The 27,929-nt window shown below is 47.1% G+C and overlaps 1 protein-coding gene across 1 annotated transcript in view; it reads right to left on the minus strand.

Annotated features, from left to right (window-relative positions):
* The window catches only part of LOC102443768 (agmatinase, mitochondrial-like), a 31,941-nt gene continuing 4,012 nt past the window's right edge, over positions 1-27,929 (minus strand). Inside the window, exons 2-7 of the mRNA XM_006132728.4 lie at positions 20,128-20,330; positions 16,707-16,755; positions 8,390-8,585; positions 5,634-5,813; positions 4,290-4,374; positions 1-225 (exon numbers count right to left, since the gene is read on the minus strand). Of these exons, the coding sequence (XP_006132790.2) occupies positions 152-225; positions 4,290-4,374; positions 5,634-5,813; positions 8,390-8,585; positions 16,707-16,755; positions 20,128-20,330 (787 nt within the window). The 3' untranslated portion in view covers positions 1-151. The remainder of the gene's footprint in view (positions 226-4,289; positions 4,375-5,633; positions 5,814-8,389; positions 8,586-16,706; positions 16,756-20,127; positions 20,331-27,929) is intronic.

The following is a 27,929-nucleotide window of genomic DNA, read 5'->3' on the forward strand; positions in this document are numbered from 1 at the left end:
CCCCCCCCCACAATTTCTAGGCACACAAGTGCAATTAGCCAAACTACCCTCTCCCAGGAGACTGTCTTCGTTATAACAATCTTGCGGTCCACTGAGTTGAAGGAGGCCATTTATACGGCCCGCTCATTAGCCTAGGTTGTTCCTTGCTGGTTTAAATTGTTTTGACTCCTGGGAGTGCGCACAACATTTCAAACAGCAGATTTGCTCCCATGAGGGCTGTGTTACCTACAAACAAAGGGGGAAAAAATCCTGTGACCATCCAATCGCTTCCAGTTAAAGAGTCAGTCAGAAAATCATTACTACGGGAGCAAGGAGTTATTTTCCAACTCTTCCTCCAGCACTGGTTAGTTATATCAGGGCCCCAATCCTGAAACTGACTCCATACTGGCAGAGTCTTGTACAAGTCACAGATTCACTTGCCTGAGACCAGAGATATAAAGGCCACACACCAGTGAAAAGTTATCTGGTCTGGTCAATTACAAATATATTTATGCTTAATTCTTTAGTGCTACCAAACTAACTTGTCTTCAGTTGGAATCCCTAACCCAGTGGTTCTTAACCTTACTGCAGCCTGCACCCCTTTGGTTCTCAGAATATGTTCTCGCACCCCTTTTTAAAAATCATTGAAGTAGGTCAGTTCTTTAAACCTAAGATATATTATAAAAATCTGGCATGTCTCGCACCCCCGGAAAGGGCATCTCACACCCCCAGGGGGTGCATGTACCCCAGGTTAAGAACCACTGCTCTTACCCAACCCCAGGAAATCAGAGGAACTAATAGTCGAGAGCTGCAATAATATACAAGTACAGGCAGTCCCCGGGTTATGTACAAGATAGGGATTGTAGGTTTGTTCTTAAGTTGAATTTGTAAGTAAGTCGGAACTGGTACATATTGTAGGGGAAACTCTAGCCAAACATTTCTCCAGAGCTCCGTTTTATTCTCCCACACCTCACTTCCCTCAGTCCTTTATTCTCAAGCTGAGGTGTCTGCTGAGAAAAGCCGCTCCGCGTCTCCCTGGTCTGCTGGGGGGGAGGGGGGGAAGAGGGGCGCTAGCTTCACGTCTCCCTGGTCTGCTGGGGGGAAGCAGCTAGTGCGGGGTTGCCTCACCCCGTTTGTAAGTAGGGATCCGATGTAAGTCGGATCCATGTAACCAGGGAACTGCCTGTAATTTAAGACTTAGTCATCCAAATCTCGTTTGCCCCGTAGAGTAAGACTGCATCATCAAGGCCAAAAAAAGAGCCCGCCCCCTAATTCACAGCTGGTGCGACTTCCTTCTTGTGCACCACAGAGGAAAGTTGTAGTCTTTACCATTGTAGAAGGGAAGATAACACACTCAATCCCATCCACACCATCACTCGCTATTGCTACTCTGTTGGAGCTGCACCAGCAGTGAACACACATCCAACTTTTGCCAGCATCAATGCAAATGGGCTGTGTCTATATTACAAGCCTCTTCTGCAAGAGGAAATGCAAAGGGAGTGCTCATTTGCATATGTCATGCTCTCATTTGCATTTCCTCCTCAGATCCCTTTTGCACAAGAGGTTTTTGCACAAAAAAGAGCTGTGTAGACGGCTCCTTTTTGCGCAAAAACCCTTTTTGGTGCAAGAGCCGTTTTTCCTCAAAAAATGAGGAAAGGGGAGTTTTGCGCAAAAAGGAGCCATCTATACAGCTCTTTTTTGCACAAAAACCTCTTGTGCAAAAGAAATCCAAGGAGGAAATGCAAATGAGAGTGTGACATATGCAAATGAGTGCTCCATTTGCATTTCTTCTTGTGGAAGAGGCTTATAGTATAGACGCAGCCGAAGGCTCCAAGTTTGCCCCTTTTCTGTCAATGGAAATAAATCTAAGGCAAAGTGGCCCCAGGACAGGGCCTTCCATTGTTCTTAGCTCTCCAGGAACCAGACACAATTTGTATTTGGCTGTTTAAAAAGCAAGCCCTTCTCCCCCTGCATGAGCCAGACTATGTGTATATACCAGCATGACCAAATGCAGCTCGTCTGCAGCTAAAGTGTGGATCATGGAGCCCTCCAAATGCTTCCTCCCATTCTCCACTTACGGAGGGGAGGGGTTTGGGATCTCTGCCTTGCAGCAGGGTGATGGGGTACAGGCTTCTGTCTCATGGGGCAGTCTTGCCAGGAGGCTTGAGGCTTCGGCAGGAGCCAAGCTAATGCCCCAAGCCCTGGTAGGCGCTTTCCATGGGGCAGAAGCCCTGAGCTCTGGCAGATTTGCCCTGTGACGTAGTGGGGATTGTTTCACTCTGTTCGCTTGTTACGTTGCTTGTGATTTCTACTGTCCTGTGCTGTTCTTTTGGAACTCTGAGTGCGTGGGCCTCAGTTTCCCTGGGCACTGCACTGGTGCCCTGCTGGGGATGGGAGTTTGGGGTGTGACTCTCACTGAAGGGAGGCTGCCCCAGGCTGCCCAGCTCAGCATGTTCACAATGGCCCAGACTCTCTTGTAACCTGAGCATATGTGGGGGGTGCCACCAGGTAACACCTTTCTCAGGAAGCTGGACAAAGGAGAAGGCAGGGCTGCCTGCTGGGTTGGGGCCAGCTGCTGGGTGTGTGTTAGTGTGGGCTGGCTTAGGATACAGGGAGGGGGCCAGGCTCTAGGCACCCCTGTCCCCAAGATGGATTGTGCTGGCTGATTCTGGTTCCTGTGCTAGCAAGTCTGTTCTACTTGCGGGAGGAAAGTTGCGTCTGGCTGTGGATGGGGTTGCAGGGCTCAGACTCCCCACTCCTCCAGGCCACGCTCAGTTCTCAAACTTCTGAAGACTGCCTGGTGCACCTTGGAGGGTCCATAAGTTTAGCCACCTGGGATGTAGTAACCCACACACCTTTTGGGTGTGGTCTGCTCTACAGCTAGCTGGCATTTAGCTCGCACAGTAGAGACTCCTGTTCTAAGCTGCGGCGGTCCCGGGTTCAATTCCATCTGTCAATGTTACATATACATCTGACAAAGTGAATTCTCTTAGCAGCACAGAGTGCACTGCTAAAAAAGGCCAGCTCTGCCTTTGGCAGTACACAAGCCTAATGAAGGCCTAATGAAGGCATCATTTTATTACAGGCTGTGCTTTGCCTCCCACAGTTTCCACACCACATTGGTTCAAATATTGGCTTTTCTAAATTAAAATAATTTTTAATATTGGTTTTTCTTCATTGCTAGAGAAGCATGAAGTCACTTCCAATGTCAAGGGCAGAACTAAAGTCTCTGCATTAATCTGGTTGGCACAGCAGTACAGAGGAAGCATTGCTTAGTGGTTAAAGCAGAGAGTACATCTAGACTGTAGAGTTTTTCCAAGATACTGGAGGTATCCTGGAAAAGCTCTGCCACGTCCAAGGAGCGTGTCTGCTTTTTCGAAAATTTTTTTTCGAAAAGCAGACATGTTTTTTGGCATCCCTGTAAACCTCATTCTATGAGGAAGAAGAGATGTTCCAAAAGAGGATTTTTTCCGACATTTGGCCCAGGACCGAATGTCAAAAAAGCTTCTTTCAGAAAAAAAGCAGAAAGAGATACGCAAATTGCGGTTTGCAATTTGCGTATCTTTTTCTGACTTTTCTTTGTCATCTAGACCAGTGTTTCTCAACCAGCAGTACGAATACCCTTAAGGGTACTCGAGAGAAGTCTGGGGGGGTACGTCAATACAACTGAAATTTGGAGAAAACTGAATTTTTGTTTTAAGTTTTACAGCACTTTGTTATTCTTGTACTTTTTACACCCAAAAAATGTCATCGCCCACCCGGCTACAATTAAGTTGTTTAAACAAATGTGTTACAATGAAAAATATGTTGTGTGTTTGAAAACTGTAGGTACTGGGGGTACTTACAATTTTTTTTAGAGGGGTACTTTATAAAAAAAGGTTGAGAAACACTGATCTCAACACAGCCATAAAGTACTGAGCTGAATTCTGACTGATGTTGAGGAAGCCACACCGTGGTTATTCAAGAAGTACAACCTCTTGTGTTTACACAGCACTATGTGTCTCCAACATCCTGGGGGTAAACACTCTTCCATACTCTGAAACAGCTGTTTCTAAGAACTACTCTGCATTTCCTTAAATATTCTCCTGCAACATGCCATTTAATGCACACGGTAGGTCTAGCTGACGACAAATATTTCCCACCGCCTTCATATGTTATCTAGGGACGCCCAAACTGTCAAGGACTAAATATCTCTTGTTTTGCTTTGAACTTGAGACAGTGTCCAGTCTCCACAGCTAAGCAGGACAAAGCTTGGATGTAGCAGCGCTAAGTTGTACTTTTTGTTCCAAATATTGTTTCCTTTGACTCACCAGAAGCATCATATATTGGTGCAAGTTCAACAAGGTCACACCCCACTATATTCAGTCCTCGGCAACCACGAATGATCTCCAAAGCCTTTGAAAGATAATAAAGGGCTAGTTATTTGGTGCTCAGATTGTGAACCTTGAAAACATTCCATGTATTTAAACTAGAAGGTGTACCCAGCATTGCTTGGGTCCTCGACTTAGTTAATTTTTGTCTTTTGGAAAATTAAATGAAAATGTCTGTGCTTCATTTAAATCATTGCTCTGGGGAGGGGCTGGGGATGAGGGGTTCAGTACACTGGCTGCCTCAGGGAGAGAGGACTATCCCAGCCCTCACTGCAGCAGTGTGGGGCCAGAAGAGAAGCGCCTCTCCATGGTCACTGCAGCTCCAGTGGGCACAGCCGGGGGAGGGTGCATGTCCCTCGGCTGCTGCAGACTCAGGTTTATCTGCCGCTTGCACTCCCCAGCCAGAGTGAGGAATGTGCAAACTGTGAGCTTTCCCCTCGCTCCCTCACAAAGGGGAACAGCTAGCAATGTCCCTGTACAAATGTGGGGGGGGGGAAAAGGGGGTGGCTTCAGCCCAGCTGCCCTCCCTAAAGGGCACCTGAGGATGTGGGAGGTTTGGGGCTGGGGCAGCCTAGAACACAGGGTGCATGCCACCAGCCAGCCCCTTTCAACTGGCTGATGAGTTTTTCTCTTTTGTGTATGAAGCACAATCCCATTCCAGGCACATCCCATTTTTCTGGTCCAACCAAACCATATCCCTGCTTTAAGTTAAGATAAGAGGAAACTGCCTACCGAATTCGGTGGTCCTTGCTCTTACTGTTTAGGAGGAGTTCTTGAATGAACAGTCAGACAGACAGACAAACTCACTCTCTCAAATATACAGTAGATGACCAAAGTGGTGTTTTTGTTTTTAAACAGCTGATGTGAAATCTGTGAAGATACAGTCTTCACATCCAAGGCCCCTGCTGTAACCTAGGGCTCTTTGTTTGTTTTATGCTGAACAGGACTGAGCAAGAAGCAGAGGATCAGACGTATAAATACTGAGACCCCATCAAAGTGGCTATCAGCTCACTCTCCCTTAGCAGGGCTTTCCTACAATAGAAGGATAAATACCAATCTACCAATATTAACAATATTAGAGGCAGGATACGAGTTCTCAATTATTTCAATTCCCAATATGTCACTTTTCTTTTTTTAAAGATTTCTAAATCCCATTTCTAAATCCCTTGACTCTTAGATTCCAAGAGGGGCAGAAGGAGTAAGCCCTGGGACTTCCTTTAAAGGGAACCAGGTTTCCCCTGTGTCTACTCTGCAGGTTCAGAAAAAGTCTGAGCATCTCCTTACCTGAGCAGGTGTAAGACCAGCAATTTCAGGAGCTCCCGTGCCAGGGGCATACGCAGGGTCTAATCCATCAATATCAAAGCTGATGTAAATGGGCTTGGCTCCCATCTGCTGTCTCACCTCCCCCATCAGTGGGACCAATGACTTCATCCAGCAGTCTTCAGCCAGGACGACGCGGAAACCCTGTTGGAGGAAGGGAAAACATGTTTGGCTTCCACTGCCTGAAACACGCTGCTGGGGAAAGGAAGCAGGTAGAGAAAGCGGTGATCCAGTGCAACGTTCCTGAAACAGCTCCCCCAAGCCGTGATTCCCCTATATGCCCCTTTAGCATCCTCCTCTCTCCCCAGCGCTCAACTAGTTACATGCAGCATTGCCAGTTAAACCATTGTCCCACTAGAGCTAGGTGTTTAAAAGTTGTTCTAGTTGGACACAATTCCATGTAGTTGACGATGGGACATTTAAGGGTCTATGTATTTTAAGGGCCTATGTACTATATATTTGAGAGAGTTTGTGCGTCTGTCTATGTGTCCGGCATTTGTTCAAGAACTCTTCCTAAACGGTAAGAAATAGACTACCAAATTAGGTAGGCAGTGTCCTCTTATCATAAGGTCAGAGTTTGGTTGTGCCAGGCCAATGGGATGTGCTTGAAATGCCTTTGGTTTCCTATCAGACAGAAAGGGAGGGGTGTGAGAGCAGGAACACTTATACTCACGAATGACCACAATAGGGCACCAAGCACCCCAGCCCTGGGGAGCAGCTGCTGGCCAGCAGCATGGCCCTTGCCACCACGGGCTACCTGCAGAGACCAGCTGCCCATCATGCTGTGCAGTCTCTATTGCTCCAGGCTGGTCCTGAGGCAACGCCTGCAGGAGGCATGTGTGGTTCCCCCCACGCTGCTGGCCCCAGGGAGTAGCTGGTGGGTGAGCCATGCACACATCCCTCAACTGGCCCTAGGCAATGCTGGCTAAGTCTTCTAGTATCTGATAAAAAAAACTTGTACCTGAAAAAAACATAATAGGTTTGAAAAATAGGACCAAAGACTAGCTACCTCGCACAGCTGTGTCTGTTATGTCAACATCAGTAACGTTGGCTGACCTCATCATTTCAAAATGTTATTTATAAACAGCAGCAAACCCTCCCACATTCAAATGCTCATACGTGCTGGCGTTTTACGATGTTTAACAATTGGGGCTGAGAGTTAGCAGGGAATTGCCTTGCCAGAGAAAACGTCCTGCTCCCCCTTTGTTCTCACAGTCACTCCCCTCCGGCTCCATCCTCTAAATTTGGACACACCCTCTACTTTCAGTTCCTGGGCAAGACACTGCTCGTTAGCACTAAGCCGATTGTCGCTGGGGCTTTCAGCCATTCCGTGGCCTTGCCTTTGCTCCGTCTTTCATTACACCCCCCGGGGGGAAAGACCGGGGTCTCAATCTGCCTCAGCAAGTAGTGCTTTTTCCAGAGGTGAAGCAGTTCATCAGAATATATGGCTGGAAGCAGCACAGGCAAGATAGCCAGGAGGGGGCAGCAGTGCTTTTTTCTTGCTCTCAGTGTCGTAGTTGCAGGGATTGGACTGAGATTCGTGTTCCATGCGATGGCATCGATTAATGAATACGATCATCTGGCACCTCTTGTCTTTACACAAAACACCCCTCTTGGGAAGAAGGACATATTGCGCGCTGTCACATTACTGGATTTTAAGGGGAGCAGCCAGATCACTGCTGCACCCATTGGGAGGGGTGTGCCCCGAAGTATATACAAAGGAGGGCATGTGAGGTGTCAAACAAAAGCTTATCTTCTACTGATTCTGTAGATGCTGTTCATGGAATTGTGTAATGTCTGTACGTGGAGTTATAAACATGGACTCTGTATGGATGCTGGAAACGTCTCTGTCTGTGGCTGAGCAATGCAGAGGAATGTGCAGCCAATGGATATGTTAATGAGCAACTCTCCAGGGACAATGGATATCTAAATGCCAGACACACACCTGGCTAATGACCATGTGACCCTGCCCAGCTTGGAAGAGATCAGGGATGGATATAAAAGGCCAGGTGACAGACTCCATTTTTTGTCTTCAGTTTTGCTCCTGATCCCAGATACAGCCTTGCAGAGAACGACGAGCTGGAAAAAACTGTGGACCCATCCTGACATAGGATGTACACCAGAGACTTTTAAGATAGCAGTTTATAACATCTCTGCTGAGAGTCTGCATCGAGAACTGGGTGATTCAATGCATGTAATGTATTATCCTTTAACAACCTTACTCTCCTGCTTTTCTTTCTTTTAGTAATAAATCTTTAGATTTTAGATTCTAAAGGATTGGCCCAGCATGGTCTTGTGGGTAAGATCCAAAGTGTAAATTGACCTGGGATCTGTGGCTGGTTTCTTGGGACCGGAAAACCTGTTCGGGGTAGGTGAGATTGGGTCCTATAACCCCTCACCTGTGTGCTAGGGCCAGGACTGATTGTGGCACAGAGGGAGCTGGGGTGTCAGAGGGGTTTTGCTCATGAGGCTTCTGGCTGGCCAGATCGGCAGCTGAAGTGCTCGATGTCACTGGTTAGTGGCCTATTTGGGAAGGTCTCCAGTCTGGGGCAGTAAGGAGCCCTGAGTTTGAGCAATTCGCCCTAAGCAGATGCTCTCAGCCGTGCCCAGACCTGGCCCGGTTGGTCACACACACCATGGCTGTTTTTGCCCTGACTACACAGGCAAGGCCCAACAGGCCAGCAGAGAGTAGAGGAGGTTTTGGCAGCAGTATACACTACCTGGTCCCGGCTGTATTTGTAGGCATCCGGGAAGTAGGAGGAACCTCTGATTCCGATCTGAACCACACGTTTGCAATCCAGCAGCCCCTCCTCCACACAGCGTCGGAACGGCGTCCCGTGTTGGACTTTCTCCCCCAGCGCTTTATCTCCTGTGTCAGTATGAGCGTCCACATGCACCAGTCCCACGGGACCATACCTAATTGGGGCAGAGCAAGCACAGACGTGGCCTTAGCTCCAGCCCTCTGCTCCCATCCACCTGCATGAATGTGTCGGTTATCTCTGACCTCATGCAACCCTTCAGCATAAAATCTAGAATCCTTCACATTGTCAGCCATCTACACCCCAAACAGGTTATAAAATGGACTTCCTAGGGCCTAGGACCTCTCAACAGGCAGGTGACTATTCAGCAGGTTGAGGAAGGCAAGAAGCACATGATCTCTCACCAATTAACTCTGCAGCAAAGAGAACCAGAGACAGAGTACGGACACTAGGTGCCAGCTGGGACCAGCGTAAACGGGTTGTGGATAAGTGAGCAGAGCAAATGGGAAAATTGCCAGCATCCTACACAACATCAGGAAGCTAAGATGGCTCCATCAGGAGCTCTTTAATGAGCTGAAAATTAAACAGGAAGCCTCCAAACAAAGTGGAAATAGAGACAAATTGGTGATGATAAATCTAAAAGAATAGCACAAGCATGTAGGGGCAAAATTAGAGAGGCACAAAACAAAGCCAGAGGCTAAGCAACCAGGAGGAGCTAGAGACCAGGGATCCACAAAAAAGAGTTTGAGAGGGAGTCCTAATACAGCCAGTATAGTTAGGAAGGGCCACGTCACCTGTGCCAGCACAGCTTCTGTCTCCTCTGCCTGTGCCTGTAGCCAGACAGACCACCTGACCATGGATTCCTTTACCCAGATCCTGGTGTGGTTTTGCAGAGCCTGTGGCTTGCTTTCCCCACATACAGAAATCCAGGCTGGGGGGACCATCCAATGTGAAAGGTGTCTGTTAGTGGAATGTCTCAGGAAGCAGCTGGGAGAGCTACAGGAGGAGGTGGGGAGGCTGAAGAGCATCCATGCCCCTGAGGCGGAAGACTTTAGCAAACTCAGGGAGCCTACCAAGGTGGCAGATTTTAGCAAATTCAGGGAGCTGGTAGGTAAGATCCCATGGGAAGCAAGACAGAGGCTAAGTCTAGACTGCAGAGCTTTTCCAAGATACTGGAGGTCCAAGGAATGCATCTGGTTTTCTGAAAAAAATTCAGAAACATTGACACGTTCTTTCACCATCCCTGTAAACCTCGTTCTATGAGGCATAAGGGATGTGCCGAAAAAAGAGGTTTTTCCAAAATTTAGCCCTAGAAGGGCCAAATTTTGGAAAAGCCTCTTCTGAAAGAAAAGCGGAAAAAGATACACGAATTGCAGTTTGCAATTTGTGTATCTTTTTCCGACTTTTCTTTGCAGTCTAGACGTAGCCTAAGAGGAAAAACAATTGAGGACAGTTGGCAGTTTTTCAAAAGGACGTTATTAAGGGTCAGAGGGTATGTCTACACTACCCCCCTAGTTCGAACTAGGGGGGGTAATGTAGTCATACGGAGTTGCAAATGAATCCCGGGATTTGAATTTCCCGGGCTTCATTTGCATAAAGCTGGCTGGCGCCATTTTTAAATGCCAGCTAGTTCGGACCCCGTGCCGCGTGAAGCCGCGCGGCACAGGGTCCGAACTAGCCGGCATTTAAAAATGGCGCCAGCCAGCTTTATGCAAATGAAGCCCGGGAAATTCAAATCCCGGGCTTCATTTGCAACTCCGTATGACTACATTACCCCCCCCTAGTTCGAACTAGGGGGGTAGTGTAGACATACCCAAAGAGAACACTATTCCACTCCATAGAGACGACAGGAAGTATGGCAAGACACCACTCTGGCTTAATCAGGAGATCTAGAATGATCTAAATATCAAAAAGAAGTCCTATAAAAAGTGGAAAGTAGGTCAAAGTACAAAGGATGAATATAAACAAATAACACAAGTATGTAAGGGCAAAATTAGATGAAGGCACAAAACAAGCTCAATCTAGCTAGAAATATCAAGGGTATCAAGATATTTTACAAATATATGAGAAGCAAGAGAAAGGCCACGCACAAGGTAGGCCCACTGCTCAATGAAGAGGGAATAATGATAGCAGGAAATGTGGAAACGGCAGAGGTGCTTAACAACTTCTTTGTGCCGGTTTTCAGCAAAGAAAGTTGGTGGTGATTGGGTGCCTACAATAGTGAATGCTGGAGAAAAGGAGGTAGGTTCAGAAGTTAAAATATGGATAGAACAAGTTACAAATTACTTTTAAGATTTGGATGTCTTTAAGTCACCAGGGCCTGTTTAAATGCATCCTATAATACCTCCTCAATCAGCTCTTTGAGTATCTAAGCCATTAGTAATCATCTTTGAAGTGTCATGGAAGATGAGAGAGATTCCAGAAGAATGGAAACGGGCAAATATGTAGGGCTAAAGAATTAAAATCGGTCTTTTAATTGATTATATCTATCAATCTGACATCATGTAACCTCATGAACTGCAGTCAAATTCTTATGAATGGGATTTGGATTAATTTGTTAATAACCTGTTAAGAATTGCCTTTGAAGAATCTGTTACTGTAACTTTTTTATATATTGTATCTAAACCCCCGTTTTAAACATTGTATTGCCTTGACTCTGTTTAAAGTTTGGTGTATGTGTATGTAATCTCATTTAAAAGTGTGAATGTGGGTGTATGTATAAAGGGATCAGTCCCTGGAGCCAGCCTGTCTGGGTGATGAGTTGCTAGCACCACCTTGTTCTTTGGCCTTGGGAAACAGGCCAAACCTCGCCTATAGACAACTCCCTAATGTGAAGCAAGTTATTTTCAGCAATCACACATCACACCCCAAACATACTCACCCAGGAACCTACCCCTGCAATAAACCCAGTTACCAACTCTGTCCACACATCTGTACAAGTGTGCACAGGAAGAAACCACATAAGCCATAACATGAGAGGCTCATACAACTGAACATCTTCTAATGTGATCTATGCCATGAAGTGCCAGCAATGTCCCTCTGCCATGTATATTGGCCAAACTGGACCGTCTCTATGACAAAGTGGACACAAGTCGGATACCAGAAATGGTAATACACAAAAACCTATAAGAACACATTTTAGCCTACCTGGGCACTCATTAATGGATTTAAAAATAGCCATTCTTCTACAAAGGAATTTCAGAAACCAACTACAGAGACAGACTTGAGGAACGGGCCTTCATGGCTTGAATAAAGACATGAACTGGATGGGCGATTATATTCAACATCCAAATGACATCAAAAGCTAAGTATGGGACACTTACAGCCCACTCAGTTAGCCTCATTAGCACCAGCACTACAATTGACAGGTGTATTTTTTTCTTTTTCTCCTCCTCTCCCTTCTTTTTAAGTTGGGAGGTTCCCCTTTTTTTCTCCACTCTATCTGAGGAAGTGGGTTTTGCCCATGAAAGCTCATGATACTATATACATTATATATTCATTTATTTATTTGTCTCTATGGTCTATAGGACTACTCTTGGGGGTTTTTTTTCCATCAATGTGAGTGAGCCCTGCAAATGAACCCACCTAGGAAAACAGACAAAAACCCCATAAAGAAAAGAAGATTAAAGTCACACCTGCTATTAACTGATGACTCATACAGTGCTCTGAGGCAATGCTACAGAATAGGAGCTTTAAACTAAAACATGAAATATATGGATGCAAAACTATAGGATTGAGTCTTTTAGTTCTACAATCATCCTCTAGGAACATCAGTGACACCAACATGATCTGGCTCCACTACTCATGTTTAGACTGCCTGACCAGTGGACTAGCACGAGCAACTGAGGCTGGTAACTATATCCCACCTGTAGGACTGTGTGTCTGAGTGTGGTGCATAATTTTAGTAGCTAGAGACAGTAAATTCTGCATTCATGATAAACATGGCATATTGTCTTATTCCCAAATAAGATTCTGCTGGTTCTATTTCTGTGTGTCAAATTTTGGTGGAGAATGCAGGCAGCTGGTCACTCAGACAGGCTAGCTTCAGAGACTGATCCCTTTACACACAGCCCCACACTCACTCTTTTAAATGAGATTACAAATGCGTACACACACACCCCCAACTTTAAACAGAGTTAAGGCAGTACAAAGTATAAAATGGGGCTTCAGTTATAATTTTTTCATAATTCATAATGATTTTTCATAATTCAAAATGAGCTGGACAAACTGGAGAAATGGTCTGAGGTAAACAGGGTGAAGTTCAATAAAGATAAATGCAAAGTACTCCACTTAGGAAGAAACAATCAGTTGTACACATACAAAATGGGAAGTGACTGTCTAGGAAGGAGTACTGCAGAAAGGGATCTAGAGTTCATAGTGGACCACAAACTAACTATGGGTCAACAATAGGACACAAAATAATTCCACTTTACTCAGGAGTGACTCAAGGCCGGCTGCGGCAGCTGGCGCCCCAGGTGGAAGGCGCAATCGGCGCCCCCACCTGCACGGCCATCAATGACCGTGACGTTATCATCGGGCACCCGGGCCAGCGGCGCCCTAGGCAACTGCCTAATTTGCCTAGGCTCACGGGCCGCCCCGACTTTACAATGATTAGGCCTCTGTTGGAGTATTATGTCCAGTTCTAAGCACCACACTTCAGGAAAGATGTGGAGAAATTGGAGAAGGTCCAGAGAAGACAACAAAAATGGTTAAAGGTCTAGAAAACATGATCTATATAAAGGAACACTGAAAGAATTGGGTTTGTTTAGTTTGGAAAAGAGAAGACAGAGAGAGGACATCATAATAACTTTCAAGTACCTAAAAAGGTGTTAAAAGTAGAAAGAATTATACTGTAAGAGAAAGATGAATTGTGCTGTAATAATTGAATAAGTTGAAGGAATACTGTTTGTCTTTTAAGAGGAAGAAGAAAAGTATGTTAATGTTGATTGTAGGTATGCAGATCAGCATGCTAGCCAGGTGGGCCTGAGTTAACAGGAAAAGGAACATTAGGTGTTAGGCAGAAAGCAATTGAGATAACCAGGGAGATATGGACAGCTGATTGCTGTGTGCTTGATGTTGAAATGAAGATACTTGACTAGTCTCACACTAATCATGTGAAGTTTTGCCCCTCTTTTTAATCCTGTTAACTTGGCTTTCTTTTGACTGTATAAATCAAGGGGTTTGAACCTTGTATGGTACTCACATTTTCTGGGTGCATTTAGCAGAGCAGCTTTGCTAATAAACAGAGCGGTCTGACAAATCTGTGAGTCCTGTCTGACTTTGACACAAGGAAGAGGGAGAAAAATTATTCTCCTTAACCTCTGATGATAGGACAAGAAGCAATGGGATTAAATTTCAGCAAGGAAGGTTTAGTTTGGACATTAGGAAAAACTTCCTAATTGTCAGGGTGGTTAAGCACTGGAATAAATTGCCAACGCAGGTTGTGGAATCTCCATAATTGGAGATATTTAAAAGCAGGTTAGATAAACATCTATCAGGGATGATCTAGATAGTACTTGGTCCTGAGGTGAGGGCAAGGGACTGGACTTGATGATCTCTCGAGGTCCCTTCCAGTTCTAGTGTTCTATACTATAAAAATAAGTTACACTTACCAAGGGACATAAAAGACAATCAGAAGAGGTTCTAGGAATACATGAATAGGATGAGAAAGACAAAGGAAAGTGTAGGTCCTCCATTTATCAGCGAAAGAGCGCTAAAAGCCAGTAACAATAAGAAGGTTCAGATGTGTAATGCCTGTTTTGCTACAGTCTTCACTAAAATGAAGACTGTATTGTGATCCTACTTAACACAATTAATGTTAAGAACAAAGATAAAGGAATGCAAGCCAAAATAGGGAAAGAACAAGTTAAAAATATTTATTTAGGTTACGTGTATTTATGTCTCTAGGGTCTGATGAAATTAGGGTTACCAGGTAGCTTCAGAAAAAATACCAGACACACTTGAGGAGGAGCGGGGGGAAGGGACCAGCCGGGAGGGGAACGGGGCTGGCCGGGAGGGGGAGGTGATGGGAAGCAGGGCTGGCGGGGGGTGGGTCGGGGGCAGGGGCCTGGCCAGGGGAGATCAGGAGGAGGAGAACTGGCCACAGGAAGCAGGGCTGGCCGGGAGCAGGTCGGAGGGAGCGGGGCTGGCCAGGAGGAGGAGTGGTGGGAGGGAGAGAATCGGCCGGCGGAGAGTGGCCTAACCCAGGCACATGCAAATCCCAGGGCACTGCCTGTCCTGCGCACGGTCCCGGCGAAGCACGAGGAGTCCGGTTATGGCTCCACAATGCGCTTGAACAGCGCTCAGGAGCACGGGACAGGGCTTCTCCTCCTCCCCAAGGCGTCACTCCTACGTCAGACGCAACCAGAGACTCCCAGTGCCAACTGCGCCCCAACTCCCAGCCACTCCACCCCCTGCCAGGCTTCTGTCAGGCGCACAACTGGAAAACCAGATAATACCGGACATTGCACATGTCTGGTATTTTCTGAATATTTTTACCGGACAGATGGCCCAAAAACCAGACTGTCTGATTGAATACCAGACACCTGGCAACCCTAGATGAAATTCATATTCGGGTACTTAAGAAACTAGCCAGAACAATCTCAGAACTGTTTGTCATTATGTTTAAGAACCCATGGACAAGTAAGCTCCCAGAGGACTGGAGAAAGGCAAGAGTTAGGGCAATAAAGAGGACCTAGAGCAAGGGTGGGCAATAATTTTTGGTGAGGCCACTCAAAAGATTTTGGAAAATGGTCAATGGCCTCACTTTTCTGTGGAGAAGGTGCAGGGTCTAGTATAGAAGTTGGGTGCAGAAGGGCGCACAGGGCAAGGGACTGGGGTGCAGGAGATGGCGTGAGGTCTGAGAGGGAGTTTGGGTCAAGGAGCGGGCTGTGATCTGCGTCAGGGGGTTGGGTGCAGGATCTGGGAGGGTGTTTGGGTGCAGGAGAGGATTCTGGCCTGGGGGAGAGGTGCAGGAAGGGGTACAGAGTCTGGGAGGGAGTTGTGATCTGGGGCAGGAGAGTGCAGAGGGTTTGGATGGTGAGCTGGGGGAGGGAGTTGAGGTGCCAGAGGCAGGCTCTGGCTGGGGAGTGCCTACTTAAGCCTGCAGCACCCCCAAAGCAGGCTGGGCTCCCTGCCTGCTGCCGCCCTAGATCACTCAGAGCTGCAGGCTGTTCCCTCCACGTGGCTCTCAGCTCCAGGAGAGATAAGAGACTTGCACTACCCCAACCCCCAGGCCAATCTCAACTCCTATTGGTTGGTTGTTTCCAGGAGCTGAGGATTGGGTTGGGGCAGAGAAATCACATGACTCCTCCTCTTCCCTCCAGAGTAAAGAGCTGCAAGACTGTGCTTTAAATCTGCGGCAACTGTGTTCCTGAAGGTCCCAGCAGGGTGGGCCACGGGCCGGATCTGGTGTTTTCACTGGCCAGAACCAGCCCCTGGGCCGTATTTTGCCTAGCCCTGACCTAGAGAATTATAGACCAGACAGCCTAACTTAGATATATGAAAGAATTGCGAATATATTAAGTAATACATTCGTAAGCACCTAGGGTACGTCTAAACTACATGCCTCCGTCGACCCCTACAGGATAATAGGGTGAAAAAGAATAGCCAGTATGCATTTATCGAGAAGGAATCATGCCAACTCCAACCAAATTTCCTTCTTTGACTGACTGGTTGGGGTGGAAGCTGTAGACACAATGTATTTAGATTTCTGAAAGCCTTTAAACACAGTCCCACATAACATTCTTATAAGCACACTACGGTAATGTAGTCTAGAATAAATTACTATAATGTGGTCTAAATCCAGGTCTACACTAGACCCAGCAGCTTGGCTTAAGGATGCAACTCCAGCTACGTATTCTACATAGCTGTAGTCATCTGATCTTAAACTGAGCTTGGCAGCATCCCTGCAGCAGGAGGTTGATGGGAGCAAACATTTCCATCAGCTTCCCTTACTCCTGGCAAGAGCAGAAGTACCAGCTGCTGGTAGAGTTACCCTCTGTGTTCAATTTAGCGAGTCTTAACTAGACTCGCTAAATCAAACTCCAGAATATCGATCATGGCAGCATCAAACTTCTGCAGAGTGAAGACATGCCCTTAGTATAATTGGTTTTGCCACAGTGCAGGGAGCTGGTCTAATTGTCCTCTTGAGGTCCCTTCCAGCCTCACATTTTTATGAACTGCCCAGCACACACTCAACAACTCAAGGGGGAAATCACTTCTATCCCCACAAGGGGTCAACTTTTACACATGCCACATTTTCAGATTTTAAACTTACTTTTCTGCCACCGCCTGCAGGATTGGGTATGTTATTGTGTGATCTCCACCTGCAACAGGACAGGGAACAGAGAACACGCCAGATAATAAGAACAGGCTGGCATTGATCAAATATAATTTTCCAGCCGTAGCAAGCTTCATTCATAATGCACCTCTCCTCCTGTAGGGGAACACATCAGCACTTTACAAAGAGAGATCATCCTCTATTCATCTAACTGCCATCTCAGCAGCTCTACATTGGTGGCAGATAAGAGAAATTGCCCCTTTTTAATACTAAAAGCTCTCAAAAATCCACCCAGCTTTTGTTCTCTTGCTGCAGCTGGTACTCAAGGCCAACTTCTAAATGTAGATATTAGGCATGCAGATGAATATTCAGGAGATGCTTCATCCACTGCTTGCAGCTACTTCTGGGGTGTCTCGCAGCTGAGATTTAACAACCCACAGCAACTCTAAACAATAGCTGAGGAGTAGAATAACACAGTTATGTCTTCGAAACTTCAATAGGAATTACCCAAACTGGAATGGAGTCAGGACCCAGACACTTATCTCTTGCAAGTGAGCACAAGCAGTCTGGAAATGTTTTACAATTTATCTGAAAGACTGCACCTCCAGGACTATACAGGGTGTTTGGCTCTCTGATTCAGAGGGAAGAACACTCCATATTGAGTCACCAGCACCACAGCAGTCTCCTGTGAGGTCTCCTTTAGGCATGTTAGCTATCGGGTAACTGAATAGTGGAGTAACCGCATGAATTTGTATCGGTTACTTGACTATTCTATAGTCCCCAGGGGTGGGGCCAGCAGCCAGTGCGCTCAGGCCCCACTCCCCACTCCCCCACGCTGTATCAGAGGCAGCAGTGCAGGGTGCCTGGCGGGAGCCAGTCTGCACGGGGAGCCAATTTAAAAGCAGCCCCTGCCTGTGGGGTGTCCGAGTTCCCTGCAGACAGAGGCTGCTCCTCCTCCCCTCTCTAAGGGGAGCTCAGACCCTCCTGGCAGCAGTTCCTGTCTGCGAGCAGCCTCTGTCTGTGGCAAGCCTGGGCCCCCCTCAGAACTCATGTGGACCAGCCTCTGTCCTCCGAGATGCTGGGGACCAGCCTCTGTCCACGGAGCAGCCTGGGAGGCAGAGCAGCCTCTGTCCACAGGGACCTTGGACCTTTCAGGGACAGACGCTGCTTTGTGGCAGCCTCCCTTACTCCACCCCCTGATGGAGGCAGCAGCGCGGGGAAGGGGTGGAACCGCAGAGCCAGTGCTGGCAGAAACTGGCTTCCCTCAGCACTGGCTCCTGCTTTCCCCCCACCTGCTGCCTCTGATACAGAGGCAGCAAGTGTGTGTGTGTGTGTGTAAATGCATGTAGTCAACAAGATTAACCGATAAGTCTAGGCTTATCAGTTAATTGTATAGGTGACTCCATGTTGACATCCCTAGTCTGATTTGGGCTCAACACTGATTAGCTGTGAGACCTGGAGAGCCCCATACGAAGTGGAAGAGCTCCAGTTCATGCAGAAAAATCTGACCATGCCTGGTTGCAATATTCTACCTCGTACTTTGGTAAATGGGATGACAGGAGATCTGCGAGTGACTGGATTTCACCAGTGGGAAGGGTGCTTCAGCAGCAGTTTGAGGGGAGGGATCCCAGCTATGTGTTATAAATACAGGCAACATATACTCCTAAATATGGACTCAGGGCATTTGAGTTGACTGAACCTGACTTGTAATCCACCCCCTGACTGCCTTTGTTCTCAAGAGTAAAGTTTCGGATTGCAAAGTTATAGGTGTCCTAAGGTAAAACCGTTGAGTGCATGTGCACATACACCAGTACAAGTCTGCCATGAGACTAAAAGCCTGTGTAAGGTTTGATTTCAATTTAAACCCCTAAGCGCTTTTTTATGGGCATCAACTGCTCATTTCAGATCCTGATGTCCAGGTAAACGAAACACATTTAAGATCATATTTGGAGGTTTAGTTTTAATATGTTTTTTGTGTTTTATGCTTTAGACTGCCTGGGTGCTCTCTTTCGAAAAGGCGGCTTGCTTTTTCAAAAGTACTGCTTGTAGTCTAGACACTCTTTTTTGAAAGAGGCTTGCAGTCTAGACGTAGCCACAGGGAAGAGCAGTCATCCTGCCAATATGCTGACAGCCACTCTCTTTGGCAGGGGCGGATGAGAGTTTTGCGGGGCCCAAGGCAGCACAATTTCACGCATGCGCCACGGCCACAGCCGACAGGTAGTAGTGCGTGCGCGGGGCCTATTGAAGCACGGGGCCCAGGGCAGCCGCCCCACTCGCCCTGCCCTATATCCGCCGCTGCTCATTGGAGATCTGAATCCATTCAGCACAGGAAAATTCTGGGGCATTCTTGGGGCACTTGGAGGACTGATAAGCAATGAACTCCCACTACCACATACCATCAGCTACCACCACGAAGAGTATTTTCTGAGTGACGTGCTAAGCAGTATAAAACGGTGGCTCACTAACACCTTCAGGACATTTTTTCCCTCGTCTACTTGCAAAAATCTGAACGATTTGGGAAGAACCAGCAGCAGCAAAAGTCTGAGCGCAGCTGAAGGAAACTGAAATCTCTCTGCGGGGAAGAGGGGGAGGAGAGTGCGCTGCTGCGTTCACAGCACCCTGTTAATAAATTGCTTTGTATCCATTGCAGTGTATGGGGTGGAAGGAGGGAGATGGCTTTAATGCAGGGCTGGGCAAGATGTGGCCCAGAGGTTGGATGTGACCCACCTAGCACTTCGGCCCAGCCTGCAGACTGCATCTGGGGGCTTTCTGTTTATAGCCTGCTGCGTGTGACACCAAATGTCCAGGCAGCGGCTTGGCCAGATCCCATTTAAATGGCTTCTGGCCGTGGAACTACACCGGCAGGGGGTGAAGCCATGAGCCCTTTCAATAGCTGTGGTGACTCCAGGCGGCTGCCAGGCAATGCGGTAGCAGCAGGGCTGGGAGCTGAGAGCCCTTTTTGCTGTGTTCAGGAGCGGCCCACAGCCGGCTGCAGCAGCTGGCGCCCTAGGCAGGGCGGTGCAATCGGCGCCCCTACCTGCACAGCCGTCAATGGCCGTGACGTCATCATTGGGCGCCCTGGCACCCCATGATGTCATCATCGGGCGCCTGGGTCAGTGGCGCCCTAGGCAGCTGCCTAGCTCGCCTAGGCTCACGGGCCGCCCCTGGCTGTGTTAATTCAGCACCTCCAGCCCTGGACAACTCTGGGGGGAGGCTACTTCCCAACCCCACTACTTCTGCCCCATGCCCGGCCCCTTCCAGGGTGGAGCTGGCCCATGACTACCTACCAAATTTCATTAAGTGGCTCCCATGCGAAAATTATTGCTTTAATGGATCCTGCCGCACTTTCGGCTGCCCACTTACTAGCCAGCATTGCAACAGCAAAGCATGAGACGGGGCCCAGGCCAGGGGTCCTTACCCAGCGTGAGGGGAATGCAGCCGGCTGCCACAATCTTCTGATAGGCTTCTCGGATTTGCCTGCAGCTCTCCAGCAGGTTGTAGAGGTTCACGTTCACATCGCCAATGTCGGCCACCATGAGGGAATGGAAAGGTGCGGCCCCGGTGCTGGGATTACATGACCTCATCATGCTCGACTCGGCCCGAATATGGCGAGGGCCAAACCTGGAAGGGAAAGAATTGAACATGTCATTCTCGGGGATGGTTTGAGAAGGAAACTTGCACAGACCCACGGGATTCTGAACACGCGGCTAATTGGGCACAAACTCCTTCCAGACTCTTAGGAGTTGAAGGTTGGGCCACGTCTCACTCGGAAGACCACTGGGGCAAACGTGTCAAGGGGTTTATTATAATGGAATAGTCAGCATCAGGTACATAATGGCTGTGTCTACACTGGCCACTTATTCCGGAAAATCAGCCGCTTTTCCGGAATAACTTGCCAGCTGTCTACACTGGCCCCTTGAATTTCCGGAAAAGCACTGACGATCTAATATAAAATCATCAGTGCTTTTCCGGAAAAACTATGCTGCTCCCATTCGGGCAAAAGTCCTTTTCCAGAAAACTGTTCTGGAAAAGGGCCAGTGTAGACAGCACAGATTTCTTTTCCACAAAAAAGCCCCGATCGCAAAAATGACGATCGGGGCTTTTTTGCAGAAAAGCGCGTCTACATTAGCCACGGAAGCTTTTCTGGAAAAAGTGCTTTTCTGGAAAAGCATCCTGCCAATGTAGATGTGCTTTTTCCGGAAATACTTATAACGGAAAACTGTTCCGTTTTAAGCATTTCCAGAAAAGGGTGCCAGTGTAGACGTAGCCAATGAGTGTGACCTATTGGCTTTAGCAGATGGATCATCTGTAGATCCAGGTGAAGAGCTTACTGCAAATTCAGAGAGCATGCAAAGATTTTCACATGCCACTAGGATTCTAGGCAGCCGACTTACAGGGGCCTGCTTTTCAGAAAGGCTCAACACCCACCTTTCTGAACTCTGCTCCCATTAAAGAGTCTCGTGTGAGGCCCCTAAATTATCAGGTGCTTTTCAAACCAGTCACGCTATATCAACAATAAGGACTGAAACATCACATAATCCAAGTACTGAAGTGCTTAGGCCATGCTTATTACTGGAAAGCTTAACACGGGCATCTCCCAGCATTGTCTAATCACGCTCAACGGGCACGCACAGAGAGTATTAGACACAGAGACAACATCCACATTAACCTGTTAGGTGCTTTGTCTTACACATGCATCTAATATGGGGACATCTGGTCACCCTCATCCTAGTTCTGTGATACTAAAGTGAGTGGGAATCTTCAGCTAACCTATCTCCCCTCCCACCTGGCCCGAAACAAAAAAATGTCACAATATTTCACACTTGCTATCTGGTAACCCTAAGTGAGATGGTTTATAAGAAAACTAGAAGAGTTACCCAGTGTTGTCCAGGTCCTTCAGGGCAGTGGGTTGGTGTGTGTGTGGGGGGGGGGGGAGGGATGCATGAGTCAGGGCATGGCCTTGGGGCCGTGGGAGAGGCGTAGGGCAGGAGGTGAGAGTGAGGGTCGGGGGGGCGAGAAGGGGCTCATGGCGGGGGTCCCATCTGGGCAGCAGGGGCCTTATCTTCTCCCCCAGGCCGTCCCTGCTGGCAGTGGCCTACTCTTTCCCTCTCCCAAACCTCCCCCCAGCTAGCAGGGACTTTTCCCCACTCCGGTGCTGCAGCCAAGAGCTGAGAGGGAGGAGGGGTTTGGAGCAGGGGGCTACTTACCCAGTCTGGTGGCAGGTAAGATGGCGAGCCCCAGCTCACCACTCTCTTGGTGGTGCAGCTTCCCCCAGTGGTCACTTTGCAGCATGATGTCCCTCTGAATAGCAGCCCCCTCCCTTTCCATGTTCTGGAAAACAGTCCCATTCCCAGCACTTCCTGTTTTCCTGGGACAACCAAACCCTGACCGTGCTTTAAATTAGGGTAGGAGAAAACTGTGAGGGGGAAATCTCGCTCCCCTGGGGTACAGAGCCCCCAGAAGGGTCCGAGGCCGGAGGTCAAATCAGTGAGGCAGGAGAGAAACCTAGAAGAGAAAACTTTATTATGCATGCATGCCGGCTGGCAGCCGTAGCAGTCAGCCCTGAGTTACAGGGCTTTTGATCCTTTATACAGAATGCTTAGACAGTTCAGTTGTGGATTGTTCTTCTTTAACATATCAAAGTCTCAGCAGAAGTACTCTGAGACTTCTGTTCCCCCCAGGAGTGCTAGAAGTAAGTTTTACAAAACAAAGGCACATGAGAATGTGGAGTGAGTGGTCTTACAAGGCAACCTGTGACAAAGATAAGAGTTTACATGATAATTTGTGACAGACTAGGCGTATCCATAAATTTGAGAGAGTCATTCGTAAGGGTCTTTGATTAGAGTTAATTTGATTTCACTCTGATACAGGGAGGGCTCGTCTACACTGGCCCCTTTTCCGGAAGGGGCATGTAAATTTCACCAGTCGTCGTAGGGAAATCCGCGGGGGATTTAAATATCCCCCGCGGCATTTAAATAAAAATGTCTGCCGCTTTTTTCCGGCTTTTAAAAAAGCCGGAAAAGAGCGTCCACACTGGCCCCGATCCTCCGGAAAAAGTGCCCTTTGAAGTAGGAATAAGACCCTCCGGAAAAGGGCACTTTTTCCGGAGGATCGGGGCCAGTGTAGACGCTCTTTTCCGGCTTTTTTAAAAGCCGGAAAAAAGCGGCGGACATTTTTATTTAAATGCCGCGGGGGATATTTAAATCCCCCGCGGATTTCCCTACGACGACTGGTGAAATTTACATGCCCCTTCCGGAAAAGGGGCCAGTGTAGACGTAGCCAGAGAGAGATCTGGAAAACTTTTAACCCTTATAGCAGTTTTCTTTAGAGAGTTTTGATTTCTGCACAGTCCCCCCTTTGACACAATTGGAGTTATTGGATTTTCCCCACAATTCCCCCCTTTAATACTCCTATTGGAGTATTACTCATAGTTTATCCTGGACATTCTTAGGTCTTCTTCTTCTGCTAGGATGCTTAGCCCATCCCCATCTCCCAATTTTTCCATCCTCAATACCTCTCTGGTTTGGTTGTGAGCAGATCTTTGGGATTTGTGATTGCACTGTCTCAAAGTACCTTTGGTGCAGATAATGCAACAGTTAATGAGCACATATATTATCACAAATATGACAATAATGATTATCAGATATTTCAGCAAGGCTTTTAAGGTTCCTCCAAACCACCCTCCAATATTTGGGAGCCAGTTCAAGGGATCCCATTCTTGGATTTCACCAGTCCTTTTTAACACCTTGATTGCTGACTTTATTTTTAAAAGATCTTGTTCTATAATGCCTGATTTATTAACATAGAAACAGCAGGAGGTGTTAATAATAGCACACACTCCTCCTTGCTGAGCCAGGAGTAAGTCCAGTGCTTGTCGATTTTGAATGGCTAGTTTTGCTACAGAATCTATTTCCCTTTCTAGGGTTTGGATAGCTTCTGAGGTAGCATTAAAGCTCTGTTCCAATACCCTAGAGATGTTGCGAATGGCACGTTCCAATTCATTAACACCCAAGGCTGGAAGTATAGCATGTACAATGGAATGGAAAAGAGTGGGCCGTTCTACTAATGGGTTTATATCATTGGGTGTATCACACTTTGCTCTGTGTACAAAACTGCCTAGGTTTGTAATGGTATCTGCCTGGAGATCTTTAACCAATTCTGCTACCGGGGCTACGTAGCCTATAGTGCATCTGCCCTTCCACCCAGGTGGTAAGGCCTTATAAGCAAAGTTTCCACATATGAAAAACATACCAGGCTCACTGAGGATCAGAGTTAAAATGTTATCCCTATACCATGTGCCTTCAATCCTTATGCCTTGTTTTATATAGAGAGGATCACAGCGCCTATGGAACTGAGGCCATCCTGAGGCATTGTGGCTCTGCATCAGGTTATATGCACAAAAGGTGACAAGATGAATCCGTTCCAGGGCTGTGCTATAGATTAGGGACTCACTTGAGCATTCTGGTGCCTTCCTGGAGTTGGCAGATACGGCTCCATTGTCCACAATTATGAACAAGGAGTGATTATACCACTTTTGAGTTTCATTTGCCCACCAAGGGGAGTTAACAACATTACTATCAAACCCATACGTTTTAAGAGGATAGGTATGTGTAGTGGTCATGTGGAAGGTGATGGGTAATTTGCACCTTAGAGGGAGGATTTCTTTATCTGCTGGGTAAATGACCCATTGTCCATTCCCTGGATTTAACCTTACTTTACGATAGCAAGTATTTTCTGGGATCCAAACCAGATCTTTACCAGTGCCAATTTTGCTTTCAAAACACAATGGAAACATAGTTCCTGATGGATGTAATGCTTGAGTAAGGGGAATCCCTGAGGCAATCAGATTTTTATGCCAAATCTGCCTGTTTTCCCCATGACTATGTATTCCTGGTACAGTGTTATCATTCTGGGCATCTACCCACTCCCGCTCTCCTGTAGAGTACTGACTACCAGTAGATCTGAATTTTAGGGGTCTGGTCCACAGGGAGGCAGGAGTTGGGATAAACTGTAATGGTAAAAGGCCTTCAGAGCCTTTTATAAGCTGTTCACATATCCAACAGTCACTTGTATTGGTGAGGGACACAACCTTTTGCAGGGCTTCCCAATAAGGGTGGGGAAAGTTATATACTAAGGCTATTCTGACTACTAAAAGAAGGAAAACAATCCTCATCCTATTATAGTATCTTAAATTTCTAAAGTAGAAAGGATAATAATAATAATATAGTAATTATCTAGCAACTAGCAAAGCAGTCTTTTAACTAAACTTAATCAGTTAGTATTGTTTGGCTTGCCTCTGCAGGCACTCTTCGAGATTTCGTAGTCTCTTAGTTCACTCAATACTGGAATGGGTTCCCCTTTGTGAGAGCTACGGGGCGCCAGGCTCACCTGTAGGTCTTTGCTGGTACAGTCCTACCTCTCAGGTTGTACCTCGAAGCTCCTGGTGGAGGCCGGTTTGGTAACAGTCTGGTTTGAGAGTTTGCCGCCTCGGTCCGCTGAACCTTGTCCTCAGGTGATTCCTCCGGGGAGGGGTCCTGGGTGACGGGGTCAATCAGCTCTGTTGGATCTGCAGTTCGGCGTACATGACTTGCGTGGATCCACGAGCGGCGCTCCTTCACTTTTACTGCTGTGTGGGTGATGAGCAGCACTTGGAACGGTCCTTTCCACCGGGCTGTCAGGGAATTCTTTCTGCGATGTTTCTTCACGAACACGTAGTCGCCTGGTTGGATGTTGTGGCACGGTACATCAGTAGGTACTGGGAGGGCTTCCTTTACCTGCAGGTGCAAGCTCTCCTAACCGACATTTTATGTCTAGGTTTCTTCTTTCTGTGTGGCTGCTAGCCTGTGGGCCTCCTGCAACATTAAACTGCTTACAAATCACACATGAATTAGATATTCTTGACAGCTTCTAGGTGCACGCCTGGGGCGTACCCTTGTTTTGGGATTTGTGAGGCCACCCCCCTTTTGCTCATGTGTGTCATTTGATGAGACACCTGAGCAAGCTGCCGTGTGAGAGATTTTTGGGGCGACTGGGCAGCCAGCTGGGGATAAGGAGCAGCCTGCTTTCTCCCAAAGGTTTTTCTCTGCAGGTTGAGCAGCTTGCTGTAGTTCTATCAGGTCCTGCAAAGAAACAGGGAGGGAAAGAGAGACCAGAATCTGAAAGGGAGTCAGAGGTCCATGTGCTGCCGCATGTCTGGCTGCTGCATCAGCACTCCCATTACCCAGAGAAACAGGATCAGTGGCACCTGTGTGGGCCGGGCAATGGGTAATAGAGAGGGATGTGGGTAGCTGAATAGCATCAAGGAGTTGGGAGATAAGGGGACCATGAGAGATAGCAGAGCCAGAAGAGGTAAGGAAACCTTGTTGTTTCCAAATTTGACCTGTGGCATGACAGACAGAGAAAGCATACTTTGAATCAGTATAAATGGCAGCAGACTGTCCGGACGCTAAAAGGCAAGCACGAATTAAAGCGATGAGCTCAGCAGACTGAGCTGATTTGATTCCTGGAAGAGAAAAAGGCCTCTAAAACATCATTATCTGAGACCACTGCATATCCAGCCTCTACTTTACCAACTGCATTTCTTTTACATGAGCTATCAGTATACAATACAAGATCTGCATTTTCCAGCAGTTGAGCAGACAAATCTTGGGGAGGCTTTACACAGTGCTCAAGCAATTCTTCACAGTTATGGGTATGTGCTTTACCAGTAGAGGGTAAAGGAGAAAAAGTAGCTGGGTTAAGTACATTACATCTTTGAATTACCACATTTGGGGAAGAGAGGATAACATTCTTATACAGGGTTTGTCTCTGAACAGATAGGTGCTGGGTGCAGTGTTGCTGTAAGAGAGCAGAGACAGCATGAGGGACCTGTAAGATAATGCTGTGGCCTAATGTGACAGGTTGGGCCTTTTTAAAGTAATTCAGCAGCAGCTGCAACTGCCCTCAGACAAAGTGGGAACCCACGTGCTACTGAGTCCAGTGTTGCAGAAAAATAAGCTACTGGACAAGGTGTGGGTCCAAGGGGTTGACAGAGAGCTCCAGCTGCAATTCCATCCTGTTCATGACAAAACAGAGTAAAAGGCTTGCTATATTTAGGTAAGCCTAGAACAGGTGGCTGTGAGAGAAGAGTTTTAAGGGAAAGGAAAGCAGATTCACATTCTGGGGACCAGGTCATTGGGTCAGGAGCTAAGTCTAAGAGTAGAATAGTAAGGGGTCTGGTGAGTTCAGAAAAGTTAGGAATCCATTGTCTGCAATATCCTGCTGCACCCAGAAATTTGCGTACCTGACGTTTGGTTAAAGGGCGAGGAATGGAAATAACATGTGAGATTCGCTCAGGTGTTAACTGGTGGCCATCTCCTGAAAGTAAATGTCCTAAGTACTGAACTCTTTGTTTTACAAATTGCAATTTGGCTTTGGAAGCCTTGTGACCCTTATTAGCAAGACACTTTAACACATATCAGTTTTACATCTTTCCTCAGTTTTACTAGCAATTAGCACATCATCAACATACTGAACTAACACAGAACTGCAGGGAAGAGAGATAGAATTAAGGTCAGCTTTTTTAAAAACTGAGAAAACAGAGTAGGGCTTTTACAATAACTTTACAAAAACATGTCCAGGTTAATTGATGACCCTGAAAGGAAAAGACAAAGAGAAATTGGGAATTCTTATGCACTGGAATAGAAAAGAAGGCAGAACATAAATCTATTACAGAAAACCAGGTTAGGTACTACTGGAAATCTAGGGATTACAAACTTATTAATGGCTCTTAGGTCTTCTACAAATCTATAGATTTGCTTTTTCACAGGTAGTATAGGTGTATTACATGGTGAAGTTGTATAAACAAGTATCCCTTGTTTAAGGAGGGAGAGATTACAGGCTTAATGCCCTCTTGTGCCTCCCTAGCCAATAGATACAGGGCTACCCTTGGGAAAGGCTTGTTGTGTCTGTATGTTATTTGCACTGGTGTTGCAGAGGCTAGCAACCCCACTTCATTCACAATGGGCTGCCCACAATGTCTCTGGGACATCTGAGAGGTCCAGGAGGGGTGTATGTCCTGAGGTCTCATCAGATTCCTCTTAGAGTAGTAATGCCATCAAATTTGGAGCCTGATAAGGGGAAGGTCAACAAATATCCCTTCCTCACTACAGAGAAGGTTTGCACCCAATTTACACAAGTCAGGTCCCATAAGGTTTACAAGAGAAAAGGGAGATAACAGGA

The sequence above is a fragment of the Pelodiscus sinensis genome, chromosome 23, assembly GCF_049634645.1.
Source record: "Pelodiscus sinensis isolate JC-2024 chromosome 23, ASM4963464v1, whole genome shotgun sequence".
NCBI classification, from domain to species: domain Eukaryota; kingdom Metazoa; phylum Chordata; order Testudines; family Trionychidae; genus Pelodiscus; species Pelodiscus sinensis.